Source organism: Nicotiana tabacum, chromosome 9 (genome assembly GCF_000715075.1).
Source record: "Nicotiana tabacum cultivar K326 chromosome 9, ASM71507v2, whole genome shotgun sequence".
In the NCBI taxonomy this organism is placed as follows: Eukaryota; Viridiplantae; Streptophyta; class Magnoliopsida; order Solanales; family Solanaceae; genus Nicotiana; species Nicotiana tabacum.
In genome coordinates, this window is record NC_134088.1 from 102,828,133 (window position 1) to 102,847,009 (window position 18,877).

At 38.9% G+C, this 18,877-nt stretch overlaps 1 protein-coding gene across 2 annotated transcripts; it reads right to left on the reverse strand.

The window, feature by feature from the left end:
- Positions 1 to 191: 191 nt before the first annotated feature.
- LOC107823928 (histone deacetylase 9) lies at positions 192 to 7,799 on the reverse strand. 2 transcript variants are annotated; one of them, XM_016650642.1, is made up of 14 exons: positions 7,461 to 7,799; positions 7,256 to 7,368; positions 7,048 to 7,165; positions 6,436 to 6,510; positions 6,142 to 6,361; positions 5,174 to 5,237; positions 3,552 to 3,644; positions 3,357 to 3,465; positions 3,172 to 3,221; positions 2,998 to 3,088; positions 1,811 to 1,881; positions 1,253 to 1,351; positions 688 to 754; positions 192 to 600 (listed from the first exon to the last, which is right to left on the reverse strand). In XM_016650642.1, the coding sequence occupies exons 1-14, from the start codon at positions 7,495 to 7,497 to the stop codon at positions 515 to 517; spliced, it is 1,293 nt and encodes a 430-aa protein (XP_016506128.1). In that variant the 5' UTR covers positions 7,498 to 7,799; the 3' UTR covers positions 192 to 514. The 2 variants fall into 2 exon arrangements, with proteins under 2 accessions (XP_016506128.1, XP_016506141.1); XM_016650655.2 differs by lacking the exons at positions 192 to 600; positions 688 to 754 and adding an exon at positions 890 to 1,117.
- Between the last annotated feature and the right edge of the window lie 11,078 nt (positions 7,800 to 18,877).

Consider the following 18,877-nt stretch of genomic DNA (forward strand, 5'->3'; position numbering starts at 1 on the left):
GTGTGTACGCAAACCTTACCCCTACTCCGAGGGAGTAGAAAGACTGTTTTCGATAGACCCTCGACTTAAGAAGACGAAAAGAGATAATATATCAGTACCATTATCAGAAATCATAGAAATAATAACAGCATCATAAGAACCAGAAAATAGATAAACTTCTCAATTATAATCAGATTGTGAAATAAGCATCCTGAAGCGAACCATAATCCTTTAAGGAGTTGATAAAAATACTGCATATTCACAACTTACCATGCCATAACACCGTTTACTTGTTCAAGACAGCCTCTAAAATGGGAGATAAAAGCATATACCTCCATTGTCAATCTAAACCCAACAAAGACTATAGCTGCAACGATACAATTAAAATCCTATCACATCCAGTATATTTTACATGAGGGGGAATTTAAATGCAGAATCAACATGAGGCAATAAGCTAAGAGTTTTGTATTGCCTTTTCTATAATAGACAAAAGAATAGACACATAGACGAACCTAACTACATCATACTCTAGTATTTAAGCATCATCCATGTGGTTATCATTGTCATGGTCGCCTTCATAATATTCATCATCACGCTGGATATGCTTATCTTGGGTGTGCTCTGTGAATACAAGGCAGGGTAAAGTGTTAGATCACGATAGTTCCGAATTTGAGCATGTTATGTGCTTAAAGTCACATTTCTACTTACGATCCACACGCTCGTCTGGATTTTGCTCATCTTCATCAAAATCAGGAATATAGAAGTCGGGTGGTACCTACAAAAATATGAAAGTTTTCAGACTCCATGCAAGTCACCATCTTTCCCCAGATTCCTTCAGGCATCCATCACAATCATGGTTAGATCCATTCCATGCGCTTTTGATGACAGTTACAGCACAACATTAGCAAATGCAGGATGCTCTTTTTTTATGCATTGGAGAAGCATTCTCACAATGATTGTGTGAATGATTGTAGAACCACAGTAGAAGCTGAAACTTCCCTTTTACATGATTGTGTATTTTCAACGGAAGGATGATCAACATAAGTCGTCAAGAGGCAATCACTTTCAAGGGCAAAATGTATCTCAAGTGCAATGCCACGGCAATCCGAACAAAAACCGACAATAAACAACCTTTTAACTGTGCAAGGCAAATTAAAAATTGCAAGTTGCTCAAGTCGTATAAATACAAAATATAGCTGTAAAAACAAACACATGTAATTATGCATTCTTGATTAGTTGGCAACCCAAAATTATAAAGATGCACTTGACTTACTTCTTGCATTTGTACACCAGGAGCATGCTGGATGCAACGAAGATTTTCCATTACTTGCATTTTTATGGTGCCAATGTATGATTTGCTATTCAAGTTCTCCTGTTCAATCAATGAAACAACAAGTTGAGCTAGATTACGATGCTAATTTGTTATCCTTTTTTACTATTTTCTTTTTATGACCGAGAAGTCCATCCGGAGATTATGGGCCAACCGCATCTCCAACCACAGCCTTTGAAACTCGGGGATGATGGGCCCGCCCCTCTACCTTCTCCACTTAAATTCCGGACTTAGTTCGCTTGGCACAAGTCTCGAACTTGCAACCTAAGACACAAGTCCCTGAACCTTTGCCAGTTGAGCTAACCCCTAAGGGCTTATCCTTTTTTACTACTTGAAAACGCTCAATGAGACATGGCACAAAGGATCAAGCAATCTGGTCATCTTATGGTTCATACAACTATGGTGTGCCAAATGAATCTAACTGGAAAAAAGACTGCAAACCTTGAGTAAGATGAGGACGTGTTGTGTAAGGGAAAAAACAACAAAAATATTTCAACTTACTATGTGCCCGCCAGGAAGCTTCAATGAATAATCAGGGCCAAAATATTTGATGTAATCATTATCTGGAATTTCTGCAAGACGAAGTATACAATTAATTAGTCAACCAAGCCTCTCTATAATAAAGAATATAAAACATTCAGCTCATCCCTAATAGCATCGTATAAACTGATATTTTACCAATCTCATTCAAAGTTGAATTCAATGTTAAACAGCACAAACCCAAAGCAAGGCGTCAAATTTCAAAAACTCCAGTGTCCACATAAACCTCGCGAGATTTTATCTGGTCATAATGCGACAACTTTGACCAAACAGTAACATGAATGGTTGAAAGTAATAAAAGGTTTTCTAATTCGCACACACAAGATCGATTCAGTGTTAGAAGACCAATCCACCCTTTCTTTCTGTTTTCGCTGAACAATTGCCAAAGACCAAGCTACCAAGTTACTGATGAATCCTTAGGAAGTGCTAAATGATTGGTGTCAGAACAATTTACTTAATATCCGTGTTAAGTGCTAAACCAATAACTCAAATACATCAGACAACAGATCTGTACTTAGAACGATGTTCAATCAATTAATATATCAATCAACTACCCCTCAATCCCAAAAAAAGTTGGGGTTGGCTATATGACTTGCATCTACAATATTGGGATGGAATTCACGATACACCAAATTAACCTTCACGGCCAGATAGTGCTACAGTGAACATCAGTCAACTATCTAGCTCAAACCTGGACTAAAAAATTCCTCTCTTCTGTCTGCGGTAAAGCGATTCCAATGCTCACAGCCAGTTAGAGCTATAAACATTCTGCTCCATTCAAGTCCAAATCAATCTAGTACTACTTTGCTTATAGATAATTTGTCTTTTAAGGTCAATTATGAGTTCTCAGTTTTCTAAAACCAGAGGTTCTAAATCTCATACTTATTCCTATACCTGCATACAAGTCTCTAGCCTGGTTAGAAGAACTTCCGGATAATGGACATAATGCAAGTGGAACAATAATAACTAAAACTTAATGCCAAGGATATCTGTAAACCAGCATTCCTTGTTGCATAAGCACAAAAAGGAGTATAACATTTTTGCATTTTGCATCCTAACTAAGCTGTTGACAGTCACCAGAAATTACTGAAACAAGAATAAGAAGCAGTGTGAACGCATCACATAAAATAGAAGTCTGCTCAACATACCATTGGGAAGTTCTGTGTCTAAAAGAACTCCAGTTTCCAGTGCCCAACATCGGGCAACGTTCTCTTTTGTGTATCCCCCACCTCCAGTTACCTGCAAAAGGTCCCGTGCAGTTAAACACAGACAGGTAAAATGTTATGAACCAGAAATGAAATTTTAATTTGAGAAACACCCACCAGCAACGGCAAATTAAATTTCTTCACAAACCTTACGCATTCAGCATGCCCTGTAAGAAGCATCCATTGATAGATATAGATTTAAAATCAACAGAGGAAATCCCACCAAGAGCTGAATAGTGAGGTTGAACTAGAATGCTGAAAGTGTTTAAAATAAGATTTTCCAATTACAAGTAGAATAGCACCATCAATGGAGAGGTTGAAGCAGCCCAGACGATCACCAGCTAGTGAATCTGCCCCACATTGCAGAACTATCGCACCAGGTGAATATGTTTCCACAACCTTTGCAATAATCTATGAAATGACATGTTCCAAAAGCTTTAATAAATCAGCAGAACACGGTAAAACTAATATTGCATAAAACTTTCTTCATGACTTACTGTTTTGAAGAGTCTAGTGAAGATGCCATCATCTATTCCATCCTTGAGGGGCACATTTATGGAATAGAATCTTCCATCTCTTTCCCCTGTATCCTTCAGAATGAAACCACAATAAGCATAGCTATTGGTGTTCATAAGAGGGGTCTTCTCTGAATGCAAGGGGTAGGAGTTCCATACTAAATGATGAATTTACATCATCAAGAGCAAACATAAACTTTAGACGCACATGTAATACAAAAATGATTCCATATTATCACTCTCTTCCCAATTACTGAAAGGCAGCACATGTGCTTTCTCAAGGAAAACTCATGTTAGTTATTGGTTTAAAATTTGACATTTGCAGACAAACTCTGCTGGTCAAACCTAAGTAAACCAAATGTTCCATTTTTCTAATCTTCCCTTCTTTAGCACTTTATGATAGCACAAAGGGGTGGTACTCCACTCAAACAGCAGTACACAACAAGGCATAACCGAGCAACTTATAATAATGGGAAGTTTGGCATGAACGATGACATAAAAGCTACATAACTTCAGAATTTTTAAATGAACTAATAATTTTATTAATGCGAAGGCAAAACAATCCTGCATGCAAGGTGTACACAGAGCTACACACCTTGACAGGATTCAACCTTTTCTCTGCTTTCAAACCTTAGATTAGCTCTAAGCTTCTAATGATAGCAATGATTGATTTTTCATTCCAAGAGGTCAACCATAATGTACACCACCTCCCCCTTCCTCCTTCTTATTTGATCTAATTTCCTTATCAATTATTCTCATTTTCTTTACTCATTTCTCTAAATGGCTGAGTTTCCCAAAAATCGGAATAGCTACTTTGAAACTTTTTACCTTTGATATAACACTCTAATGACAAGCTACCTAATGTTTTATAGCAACTATTCCTTCACCATAAAACATTCGACCTACTTTACTTCTCTTGCCCACCACAAATAATGTCACCTTTTTTTCTGGAAGGAAAGCCCAAGCTATCAAACTAATACATACTAACTACGATATTTCCTGATTTTGACATGACATCTTTTTTTATAACGTAGTTGTCTGAACCAGTTTTCACACACCTCGATATCCACAGGGTACAAGATACCTCCAATCAGTACAACCATCAAGGCTAAGGCAAACATAGATAATTCGTCTTTTCTCACCTTTAGTGTCCCCTTTTATTAGGATCCAAACCTGCATCCCCAAGGTTGTTACTAAAGTTCTTTGACTGCTAGGCACACCTTTGAGATATAAATCCCCCTTTTTTTCTACAAGTATTGAGATATAAATCCGTTTAACTATTTCACTATTTGACAGTTCAAAGATTATTCTCCTAAGTTATCCTAAGTCCTAATATCTAAACTAGGTAATCTCTTTGAAATGGAGGAAGTAATTTTTTTAAAATAAATGGTGGTGTTTGGATCATTTTTCTCTCGCCTCTACTTATCACAGGGCCTGCTTGCTCCCACCAAGACAAGTACTTGGAGTAACGGAAGTAACAAAATAGCACGAAAAAGTCAACAAAATTCAAATGAACCCACATAATATTAGCTCATGTTAGACTGTCAAAGTTCAAAGAAAATCTAGAGAACAAAAAGAAGAATAAACTGTGAAGATAAGAGTACCTTCATATCACCAGTTCCAGGAAAGAACTTATCTCCATACTTGTGGAAACTAACTGTCATAACCCTGCAAAGAGCTCTAACATTAGAAACTTAAAGATTCCAGCACATGTGTAACATCTTAGATTGCAGTAAACTTAGCAAATATTTATCTCTAGTAGAAACACCTCATGAGAAAGAGTGCACTTTCTACACCAAAAAGATTATATAAGGCTGTCCCTTAATGAGCACCTAGCAAACCATTAATGCACTTACAAATATATGAATCTAGAAAGTTTAACACTAACATTTTGAGTAAAAATGCCAAAGCAAAAGAACTTAGTAGCAAGCAGAAATCATTCCAAACAAAAATGTTCAAACTGCGCATTAACAATCAAAAAGAAATGTTCAAACTGTGCATTAAGTGAAACAAATCAAACAGTTGGAAACCACAATCTGTCAATACTTGAAGTATTCAACTGGTGCCTAGGTGAAAAGCGCATGCTCACAGCTACTGAATAGATAAGCAATTCAACAATCAAGTGAAATATTGCAACTACAATCTGCTAAAGTATTCACCTGGTGTCTAGGTGGAAGTTGCATACTCACAGCTACTGATAAATGAGCAATTTAATAATCAAGTGAAATGTGAACTTGAAGTTCTAATTTATTCGTAGGCGTGACACAAGATAAGTTATATGAAGGAAAGTTTAAAATACTTCTGAGGCCCCATCTACAGTATAGTTAAGAAAAAAAACTTGTCTACAGATTTCACACCGGAGAAGTTCATCGTCATTTGGCTTCTTGAGTCACAGTCTAGATTCGTAGCTACTACTATAAAGTTTCATCTGGGTTTATCATTTATCCTCAGGTTTGACACTAGCTCCAAACAACAAAGAAAGCAACCGCAGAAGTTGAAAACAAAAATTTTTGGACAAAAACTACAGAAAGTAATGCCACCTGACAGTACTTATATAAAAAAGTAATCCCACCTGTCAGTGAAATAAAAGGCCTCTTCTACACCATCACCGTGATGCACATCAATATCAATATACAGCACCCTCGCATGATACTTCAGTAGCTCCAATATTCCCAGAACTAGGTCATTTATATAGCAAAATCCTGAAGCAGCACATTTCTTGGCATGATGCAATCCACCAGCCCAATTTATAGCAATGTCACAAAGCTGATTATTCAATCTGCGTGCAGCATCTGCCAGCAAATGTTTGTTAGAGAGTGAATATGAGACTTCAATGGAAATACCACGCTATCAATGTCAAGTTTACCTATTGTTCCGCCAGCATAAATTTGGCAAAACTCGAATAAGTTGTCAAATACAGGGCAATCTTCTCCAAGATTATCTGATAAGTAACAAAAATTAGGAATAGTTCAACATCACATTACTCAAAATAAATTGGCTAAAATGACATTATGCTAAAAAGCATAGTAGTTCTTAGAAAAGATAATGAAATGTTTCTAGTTTGAAATCTGGTCTTATAGTGAGTTGCTAGGGGAATCTTAATAGTCCAGTTGGTTGGCTATCTGCACTTTCACCTTGTTAGAGAGAGTCCAATTCCGTACCTTGCAACCCCCTACCCCCCAATTTCCCCTTCCCTTATGTATAATAATATTTAAAAAAATAGTTAGCTGGTAATTGCACCTGTATTAAATGTAGAAAACAACTTTGTTAGAGAACCTAAGTTTTTTAATGTTCAAACCAGACAGGTCTAAGTGGAGTGACATGGACGCTGGATACCTATTTGTTGTTGTTGAGTTGGGTTTGTTTCATGGAAAATGACTAGTAATGTAGTACTACAGCAGCAAAACAAATAAGTATGCAGCTCAAAGATAATATTTTAACGGAGAAGAGATGAAATAAGTCAAAGTTCAAAACTTACATCTAGCCATTTCACTAGGGAACAAGTGCTGGGTATCAGGGGTAATTCGGTTCAAGAACTCAACATAATCAGCTGAATGAAACTGCGCTAGCTCCACTGGGTATGCTTTATGAGGCCTCTACATATTGCAATCGAAAAAAGGAAAACCAAATAAAAACGAAAAACTTCAAAAAAACACAAAAAAGGAAAAGTGGAAAAAGTTACGAACATAGACTTCCATCTTGTTGTGAAGACCATAGGCTAAAACCAGATGATGAGTCATACACAACCTGTGCGGCTTCATTGGATGGTTCGGACCGAAGTACACGCTTCCGACATCGCCTGCAACAAAAATTCAGCTTACGTAAACAATTATCAACGCTTCCATATAAAATGAGCAGGACCTAGGGTTTGGGAAGAAGAGAAAACTGTACCGTCGTAGAAGTAGGAGATTTTGTCCTTGGACCGCATTTTGTAGAGGGAATAGGTGCTATACAGAGAGGAAGCTGAGACTCCCGGTGTTGTTTACGGGGTCTTTGCCGGCGGGAGAGGTTTCCCGGCTTGCCGGCGGCGATTGCTGTGAAATGAACAATGGGCGACTCGTGGATTTATATATCTTTAACTGAAAAACTAAAAGAGACTCTGCCAACTAGTTATACTGTTAATTCAGAATTAAGAAGTTTTTAATTCAAAATTTATTTTCCAGCTTATTTTACTTCAACGAATTAATTCTTTGTTTAATCAATAATTGACTAATCAAACACTATTTGATTTCTTCTCATTTGCATATTTATTAGTGAGTCCTTGTACTAAACTACTAATAGCAAATGACAGATGTGTGCGAGTTAGACCTGAATACTATCTTGTTACTATTAAAGAAAGAAAATTGACTCACATAAATAATATTATGAAATCACCGCCCTTTTTAACCCTTTTTCCTGCTATTTTTTAATATTTCAGTACCACAATATATTTGGATAAAATTCATAAATAACTACTTTTCAAGTTTTAAAAACGAACGTAGGAGAGATGACATGTTAAGATACATGTGTGGGTCTACCAGAAGAGATAAAATTAGGAATAAAATTATTCGGGATAAAGTGAGAGTGTCACCCGTGGAGGATAAGATGTGTGAGTTTGTCACGACCCGAAATTCTCACATTCGAGACCGTGATGGCGCCTAATATTTCACTTGCTAGGCAAGCCAACATTAGAATAATTTTAACCATCTTTAACAATTCGCCTAAATTAAATAGTAAAGAAATCAACAACCGGAATAATATCTGAATTTAAATGAACAAACCAAAATGGATACGATATCTAAATACCATCCCAGAACTGGAGTCACAAGTGCACGAGCTTCTAGAATAATACAAACAAGAGTCCGAATAAAAATAAAGTCGTCTGAAAGAAAACACGCAGCTAAAATAAAGTAGAAGGGAATTTCAGAGCTGCGAACATCGTGCAGCTATACCTCAAATCTCCTCTGATAGTTGAATCCGAGCAAATCTACATTACGCCGCTGGGACCAACTCCGGTATCTGCACAATAAGTGCAGAGTATAGTATGAGTACAGCCGACCCCATGTATTCTGTAAGTGTCGAGTCTAACCTCGACGAAGTAGTGACGAGACTAAGGCAGGTCGCTTACATTAACCTGTACGCAATTATAGTAATAACAACAGGAATAGGGGTAAGAAAGTTAAATCATATCAACAACTAAAGTCAATACAACAGTCATAGCCAAAAAAAATTTTATCATTCTGTTGCGGCGTGCAACCCGTTCCCACAATATAATCCTTCAATTAATTTTTGCTGCGGCGCGCAACCCGCTCCAACAATATAAACTTAAAATTATATTCCGTTACGGCGTGCAACCCGATCCAATAATATATTCTTTCAAATAAATTCAGTTGCGGCGTGCAACCCGCTCCAACAATATAACTTAACAATACTCATGTAAAACTACTTCAATAAATTCAGCAATTAATACGTAAATATGTGGCAACAAAGCATACAATAATTATGATCTACTTAGGAGACAAGTAATGACAAGTAGCAATTAATTGTGAAAATTAGAGAGAAATAAGCAATTTAATATTTAATATGCTAAATGTCAAGTAGCAATTAAGATACATAAGTCAAATAAACATGTAGTAATTATAGCACGAATTCAAGACATAATATTGGGCAAAGAATATGAGAAAAATTAATTAATAAAATAATTAATTCATGATTTAAAATAATTTATGATTTTTAGATAAAAGTGCAAACAATCAATTTGACGACGTATAAGCACTCGTCACCTCGCCTATACATCATTACACATGAAATTCACGTAACATATAACTCAAGAATTCTATTCCCTCAAGTCAAGGTTAACCACGACACTTACCTTACATCGCAATTCAAGTGATCACTCGACCACAGCTTTTCCTTTTGAATTATTCTCCAAACCAACCAAACTTAGCAAATTATTTATCAACAATTAAATTTGAGCTTTAGAAATTATTCATAATTCAAAAGAGACTTAATTTAAGTCATTTTCGGAAAAGTCAACCAAAAGTCAACATGGGGCCCGCCTATCAAAATCGAACAAAATTTTTACGAAATTCGAACACCCATTCCGATACGAATCCAACCATACTAATTTCACTCAAATCCGACTCCGAATTGACATTCAAATCCCAAAAATTCGTTTTATGAATTTTCTACAATTTTTTCCAAGTTTCTATCTCAAAATACTAATTAAAGGATGAAAACAATAATATATTCGTGTCTATTAACCAAATCCGAGTTAGAATCGCTTACCCGATGAATTTCTTGAAAAATTCACGAATAATCGCCTCAAATCGAGCTCCCAAAGTCCAAAAATGAAAAATGAGATAAAACCCTCGTTTATATGGTACCAATCTGTTCTCTCAATGTATTGATCGCACATTTTTTTGTGCGGTCCGCACATTCCAAGTTCCGCGGCCGCAATCCAAATTGTGCGGTCGCACTTGGGCAGTGACTGCACTGTCAAGTTTCAGTAAATTGGTAATAACTTATGGTACAAATATCCAAATGATAAATGGTTTACCTTTTATGAAAACTAGACTCAAAGGGCTACAACTTTCATTTTTGATTATCTCCAAATTCTTTGTATATTAAAAGATCTAAGCTTCCGAAGTCAAACTAACAAACGTGCAGATTCCCCTTTTTGCGGCCATAAGAGGATTTCTGCGATCCGCACATTTCCTCTGTTATCCGCAATTTTCCTCTAAGGTCTGCACATGAGGCTTTGTCTCGTGACTCCAAAATGCCCCCCCCCCCCCAAAAAAAAACCACTCTAAATGTTCCCAGAACATTATCAGAGTGCCGAAATGCCCAAGCTCGTTCAAAAACTCATCCCGAAACATACTCGAGGCCCCCGGGACCTCAACCAAATATAACAACAAGTCCTAAAATATCATACGAACTTAGTCGAAGCCTCAAATCACATCAAACAACGCTAAAAACGCAAATCATATCCCAATTCAAGCCCAATGAAACTACTTCTACATTCAACGCCGGAACCCATCAAATCAAGTCTGATTGACCTCAAATTATGCACACAAATCATAAATGATGATACATACCTATTCCAATTTTCCAAAATTGAATTCCGACCCCGATATCAATAAAAGTCAATTTGTGGTCAAACTTTGAAAAATCTTTAAGCCTTTAAGCTTCTAGTTTTCGTCAAATGGCGATAATTCGAGCTAAGGACTTCCGAATTTGATTCTGGGCATACGCCCAAGTCCTAAATCACGATACGGATCTACCGGGACCATCAAAATATTGATCCGGTTCTGTTGGCTCAAAATATTGACTGAAGTCAACTTAAGTGAGTTTTAAAGCACTAATTCACATTTTTATCAAACAATTTTCACATAAAAGTTTTTCGAAAAAATATACGGACTACGCACGCAAATCGAAAAATACTAAATGATGCTATTAAAGGTCTCGGAGCACAAAATATAAGGTTAAATTTAAAGATGGCCTATCGGGTCATCACATTCTCCACCTCTAAAACAAACATTCGTCCTCGAACGGAATTAGAAAAGTACGTGGGCTGGTGAAAAGGTGTGGATATCTACTTTGCATGTGTGACTCGGACTCCCAGGTAGATGCTTCAATCGGCTGACCTCTCCATTGCACTCGAACTGATGGATAACTCTTAGACCTCAACTGTCGGACCTGCCAGGCTAGAATAGCTTCGTAAGTCAAATCCTTGTCCAATTGGACTGAGCTAATATCTAACACATGGTACATATCACCATGATATTTTCGGAGCATAGACACATGGAACACCGGATGAACTACTGATAAACTAGGTGGTAGTGCAAGCTTGTAGGCTACTTCACCCACCCTTTCAAGAATTTCAAAGGGTCCGATATACCTAGGGCTCAACTTGCCCTTCTTTTCGAACCTCATTACACCATTCATAGGTGAAACCCGGAGCAATACTCTTTCTCCAACCATGAATGCAACATCACGAGCTTTATGGTCGGCATAAATCGTTTGCCTAGACTGAGCTGTGCGAAGTCAATTTTGAATAATCCTGACCTTATCCAAGGCATCCTGTACCAAATCGGTACCCAACAACCGAGCCTCTCCCGGTTCAAACCAGCCAACTAGCGAACAACATCGCCTCTCGTATAATGCTTCATATAGAGCCATTTGAATGCTCTACTGGTAGATGTTATTATAGGCAAACTCCTCAAGTGGCAAGAATTGATCCCAAGAACCTCCGAAATCCATAACACAAGCGCGAAGCATATCTTCCAATATTTGAATGGTGCACTCGGACTGTCCGTCCGTCTGAGGATGGAATGTTGTACTCAACTCAACCCGCGTGCCTAACTCATGTTGTACAACCCTCCAGAAGTGCGATATGAACTGCGTACGTCAATTAGAAATAATAGACATGGGCACACCGTGAAGGCGAACAATCTCACGGATGTAAATCTCCGCTAACCGCTCTGAAGAATAGGTAACTGCTACTGGAATGAAATGTGCTGACTTGGTCAACCTATCCACAATGACCCATACTTAGTTGCACTTTCTGAGTCCGTGGGAGTCCAATAACAAAATCCATAGCGATACGCTTCTACTTCCACTTAGGAATTTCTAACTTCTGAAGCAAACCACCAGGTCTCTGATACTCGTACTTGACTTGCTGGCAATTTAAACAATGAGCCACGTATGCAACTATATCCTTCTTCATTCTCCTCCACCAATAATGTTGCCGCAAATCTTGATACATTTTGGCGACACCCGGATGAATAGAATACCGAGAAATATGGGCCTCTCAAGAATTAATTCACGAAGCCCATCCACATTAGGCTCACAAATACGACCCATCATCCGCAGAACTCCATCTTCCCCCATAACAACCTGCTTGGCACCACCATGTCCTTAAGGACAAACAAATGAGGATCACCATATTGTCGCTCTCTGATACACTCATATAAAGAAGACCGAGCGACTGTGCAAGCTAGAACCCGACCGGGATCTGAAACATCTAACCTCACGAACTGATTAGCCAAAGTCTGAACACCTGCGGCTAACGACCTCTCACCAACCAGAATATACGCAAGGCTACCCATACTCACATCCTTTCTACTCAAAGCATCGGCCACCATATTGGCCTTTCCGGGGTGATACAAAATGGTGATACCATAGTCTTTCAACATCTCCAACCATCTTCTCTGCCTCAAATTGAGATCTTTTTGTTTGAACAGATACTGTAGGCTACGATGATCAGTAAATACCTCACACGAGACACCGTAAAGGTAATGCCTCCAAATCTTCAGTGCATGAACAATGGCTGCCAATTCTAGGTCATTAACAGGATAATTTTTTTCATGAACTTTTAACTTCTGCGATGCATATGCAATCACTCTGCCATCTTGCATCAATACTACACCAAGCCCAATGCGAGATGCATCACAATATACCGTATAAGATCCTAAACCTGTGGGTAATACTAATACTGGCGTCGTAGTCAAAGCAGTTTTGAGCTTCTGAAAGCTCAACTCACACTCGTCTGACCATCTGAATAGGGCACCCTTCTGGGTCAATTTGGTTAGTGGGGATGCTATGGATGAAAACCCTTCCACAAACCAGCGATAATAACCTGCCAAACCCAAGAAACTCCAGATCTCTGAAGCTTAAGTAGGTCTAGGCCAGTTCTAAACTGCCTCAATCCTCTTAGGATCCACTTTTATGCCTTCTGCCGATACAACATGTCCCAAAAAGGCAACTAGGTCTAACCAGAATTCACATTTCAAAAATTGGCATATAACTGATTATTCTTCAAAGTCGAAGTACAATCCGAAGATGATGTTCATGCTCATCTCAACTGCTGGAGTAAATCAAGATATCATCCATGGATACCATCACAAACGAATCTAAATAGGGTTTGAATACCCGGTTCATCAAATCCATAAATGCTACTGGAGTATTTGTCAGCCTAAATGACATCACTAGGAATTCATAATGTCCATACCGAGTCCAAAAAGTTGTCTTAAGGACATCAGATGCCCTAATCTTCAACTGATGGTAACCAGACCTCAAATTGATCTTTGAAAACACCTTGGCACCCTGAAGCTGATCGAATAAGTCATCAATTCTTGGCAACGAATACTTGTTCTTGATAGTGACCTTGTTCAACTATCGATAACCTATACACATTCTCATCGACCCATCTTTCTTCTTCACGAATAACACGGGCGCACCCAGGGCGAGACACTAGGTTTAATGAATCCCTTGTCAAGCAATTCTTGTAATTGTTCTTTTAAATCCTTCAACTCTGGCGGGGCCATACGGTATGGTGGAATAGAAATGGGTTGGGTGTCCGGAGCCAAATCAATACAGAAGTCAATATCTCTGTCGGGTGTCATCCCCGACAAATCTGCAGGAAATACATTTGGAAACTCATCAGACAACTGGGACTGAATCCATAGAAGGAACATCTGCACTAAGATCGTGAATATAAGCCAAATAAGCTAGACACCCCTTCTCGACCATACACCGAGCTTTCACGTAAGAGATAACCCTGCTGGTGGAATGGCTAAGAGTCCCTTTCCACTATATTTGAGGTAACCCTGGCATGGCTAGGGTCACCATTTTGGCGTGACAATCCAATATAGCATGATAGGGTGACAACTAATCCATACCCAAGATTACATCAAAATCTACCATATCAAGAAGTAGAAGATTCGCGGTGGCCTCAAGACTCCCAATAGTAACCACACACGAATGATAGACATGATCTAAAGTGATAGAATCTCCCACCGGTGTGGACACGTGCACAGAAGCACTCAAAAAATCATGAGGCACAACCAAATATGAAGCAAAGTAAGAGTACGCATAAGAATAAGTAGATCCTGGGTCAAATAGAACTGAAGCATCTTTATGGCAAACTGGAACAATACCTGTGATCACGGCATCAGATGACTCGGCCTCAGGCCTAGTTGGAAAAGCATAAAATTGGGGTTGGGCCCCACCACTCGGAGCTACATCTTTGGGGCGGCCTCTAACTGGCTAGCCTCAACCTTTAACGACCTGACCTCCACCTCTAGCCGTCTGACCTCTGCCCTTAGCTGGCTGGGCGGGCGGTAGAGTAACCGGTGCTGGTATGATGGCACGAGAATCCTACTAGGATCTGTTGCTCGACAACCTAGAGCAATATCTCCTGATGTGACTAATGTTCCCACACTCATAACACCCTTCCTGCTGCTGTGGTCGCTGAAGCTGACCCGAACGGGCCGAATAACCGCTATAGTAACTCTAGAGCGGTGGTGCACTCATAGGAGCTGAATGTGCACTAAATGCTGGCTACCCAGAGTAAGGCATAATAAGACCATGACTCCCTGAAGCATTGTGAGATGCCTAAAGTGCTGAATAAAATGGCATGGGAGGATGGCCCCTACCATAAGTACCCCTACCTCCAGACGAGGCACCTCTGAAATTACCGAAATGACGGGGCCTCTTATATAACACTGGCTCTCTCTCTTGAGCACGAACTAACTCGATTCGCCTAGTAATATTCACAGTTGTCTGGAAGGAAATATCGCTCCCTGTCTCCTTCGCCATCTAAAGCCTGATAGTATAAGTGAGTCCATCAATGAATCTCCTCGCTCTCTCCTTTTCAGTAGGAAGCAAGACTATGGCATGACGTGCTAAGTCCATAAACCGAGTCTCAGATTGGGTAACAGTCATACTACCCTACTGGAGACACTCAAATTGCATACGGTATTTCTCCCTCAGTGTAATAGGAATGAACTTCTCCAGAAATAGCTGCGAGAACTGATCATAGGTAAGTGTAGGTGAATTCGCAGGTTTAGCAAGTATATAATCTCTCCACCACCTCTTGGTGGAACCAGTCATATGAAACACAGGAAAACCGACCTTGTTGCTTTCAACTATTCCCATGTTCCGCAGCACCTCATGGCAGCGGTCAAGATAATCTTGTGGGTCCTCAGAAGGTGTACCACAGAAGTGAACTGGAAAGAGCTTAATAAACTTGTCCAATCTCAATAAGGCCCGAGAAGACATGGTAGACCTATCACCGGCATGTGTTGTAATAACTGGTTGAACTACCCCAACTGGCAGAACTGTTGGAGCCTGATTCTAGGGAGCCATATGCTCCGGAGAGGGAGTAGTGGGAGTCTGTGCTCCTCCCCCAACTTGTGAGATGGCTGGTGCCACTAGAAATGCACCATTCTGGGCCACACCCTCCATAAGGCTCACCAAACGGACTAGAGCGTCCTGAAGTACTGGAGTAGCTATGAATCCTCCCGGGACCTGAACTGTTCCAACATGTATATTATGAGCTAGAACCTTCGCTTCCAAATCCACCTGAGGTTCTACAACAGGTGTGCTGCTCGAGCTCTAGACTGAGCTTTACCTCGGCCTCTACCCCTGGTCATAACTGCCACCGGGGGGTCTGCCATGTCCGTCGGTATATGTATTACGTGTTCTCTCCATATGCGAGAGAATAAGAATAGAATGGTTCAATCATCGATTACACATGAAATTCACGTAACATATAATTCAAGGGTTCTATTCCCTCAAGTCAAAGTTAACCACGACACTTACCTTGCTTTGCAATTCAAGTGATCACTCGACTACAACTTTTCCTTTCGAATTATTCTCCAAACCAACCAAACCTAGTAAATTATTTACCAATAATTAAATTTGAGCTTTAAAAATTATTCACAATTCAAAAGAGACTTAATTTAAGTCATTTTTAGAAAAGTCAACCAAAAGTCAATATGGGCCCGCCTCTCGAAACCCAATAGAATTTTTGCGAAACCAAAATACCCATTCCGATACGAGTCCAACCATACTAGTTTCACTCAAATCCAACTCCGAATCAACATTCAAACCCCAAAAATTCGTTTTATGAAATTTCTACAATTTTTCCCAAATTTCCATCTCAAAATACTAATTAAATGATGAAAATAATAATATATTCATGTATATTAACCAAATTCGAGTTAGAATCGCTTACCCCGATGAATTTCTTGAAAATTCACGAAAAATTGCCACAAACCGAGCTCCTAAAGTCCAAAAATAAAAAATGAGATGAAATCTTCGTTTATATGGTACCAATATGTTCTCTCAATGTGATGACCACACATTCTTTTGTGCGGTCCGCACATTCCAAGTTATGCGGTCATAATCCAATTTGTGCGATCGCACTTTGGTAGTGACTGCAATACTAGGGTTCAATAAATTGGCCATAACTTTCGATACAAATGTCCAAATGATGAATGGTTTACCTTTCTGAAAACTAGACTCAAAGAGATACAACTTTTATTTTTGGATCATCTCCAAATTCCTTGTAGATTAAAAGATATAAGTTTCCGTATTTAGACTAGCAAACTTGCAAATTTCCCTTTTTGCGGCCGCAAGAGGATTTCTGCGTTCCGCACATTTCCTCTGAGGTCCGCAATTTTCCTCTAAAGTCCGCACATGAGGCTTTGCCTCAGCACTCCAAAATATTCCCCCGCACTCCAATTATTCCCAGAACATCATCAAAGTGCCGAAATGCCCAAACTCGTTCAAAACTCACCCCGAAATATACCCTAGGCCCCCGGGACCTCAACCAAATATACCAACAAGTCCTAAAACATCATACGAACTTAGTCGAAGCCTCAAATCACATCAAACAACGCTAAAAACACGAATCATACCCCAATTCAAGCCTAATGAAACTAACAAATTTCCAACTTCTACATTCAATGCCGAAACCTATCAAATCAAGTCCGATTAACCTCAAAATTTGCACACAAGTCATAAATGACGATACAGACCTATTCCAATTTTTCAAAATCGAATTCCGACCCCGATATCAATAAAAGTCAATTTGTGGTCAAACTTTGAAAAATCTTTAAGCTATTAAGCTTGTAGTTTTCGTCAAATGGCGATAATTCAAGTTAAGGACTTCCGAATTTGATTCCGGGCATACGCCCAAATCCCAAATCATGATACGGGCCCACCAGGACCGTAAAAACACCGATCCGGTTCCGTTGGCTCAAAATATTGACCAAAGTCAAATTAAGTTAGTTTTAAAGCATTAATCCACATTTTTATCCAAAAAAAAAATTCACATAAAAGTTTTCCAGAAAAATATACGGATTGCGCACGCAAGTCAGGAAATACTTAAATGATGCTATTCGAGGTCTCGGAGCACAAAATTGAAGGTTAAATTTAAAGCTGACCTATCGGGTCATCACAGAATTAAGGCTGAAATGGTTCGGGCACGTTAAGAGGACAAGCATTGATGCTCCTATTAAGAGGTGTGAGAGGTTGGTCATGGCGGGTTTGAGACGAGGTAGAGATAGGCCAAAGAAGTACTGAGAGATGATTGGCTGGACATGGTGCTGCTTCAGCTTATTGAGTACAATGATATTTGATAGGAGGACGTGGAGTCGAGAATTAGAGTAAAACAATCTCTCTACCATCACTAAGTAGGAGTAAGATTTACGTACACACTACCCTCCCTAAACTCCACGTGTGGAATTAAACTGAGTTGTTGTTGTTGTAACTTCTGTAATTAAAAATAGTTACTGTCCTGGAATTTCAAGGAGCTTCATTGTAAATTTGAAACTCCAAGACATTGGTTATTTTTAAAAAAAACATGACCAAAAAGTGGCAAGTGAACCCTATTTCTACAACACGTTTTAGTCAAACATTTCTATTCTCTTTTTAGGTGGAATCTAAGAAATGAGATATTGCGTGGAATCTTCCCTATGAGTTTGTATTCTTATACTATGTTTAATGTTAGATAGGTAGGCCATCAATTCATATGACAATAACACAATTTGTTGAGAGGGAAATTCATTAATAGGCTTCTCGTTGTGGTTGTCTACATCCATGCCCTGGTTAACACAAGAAGTTCGAGCTTAACACAAGATCAAAGTAAAACAAGCTGTCAGCTCCTTGTCTCTATGTTTGCAGTGAAAATAGCTTAGAGCAAATGTAACTTATAAATACGCACACATGATCCAATATTGCTAATATCTTCATCAATTGTTGACATCTACGATCTAACACATCATAGACCTATAATTATTTGAGATGCATATCCTATAATAGGATTTGGAAATTGCACTTTCCGCATTGACTATCTCTCAAAGGAAAAATACAAGTGCAACGTTTCAAATGGTGGCAGTTAATTGATGGAAAAGAACTGATTTTTAACACCAACCAAATAAACGCATTTAAACCCCAAAAAGAAAAGCAATGTGTTGAGCAAGTGACCGCATAGGCCATATGTCTGCAGGCTGTGTTTTCTGCATCTAACCAATTATTAG

Coding starts and splice junctions, on each gene's coding strand:
- LOC107823928 (XM_016650642.1), bottom strand. CDS start 7,497: ATGCGGTCCAAGGACAAAATCTCCTACTTCTACGACG. Junction 7,369..7,460: donor AATCTCCTACTTCTACGACG/GTACAGTTTTCT, acceptor TTTTTGTTGCAG/GCGATGTCGGAAGCGTGTAC. Junction 7,166..7,255: donor ACAACAAGATGGAAGTCTAT/GTTCGTAACTTT, acceptor TGCAATATGTAG/AGGCCTCATAAAGCATACCC.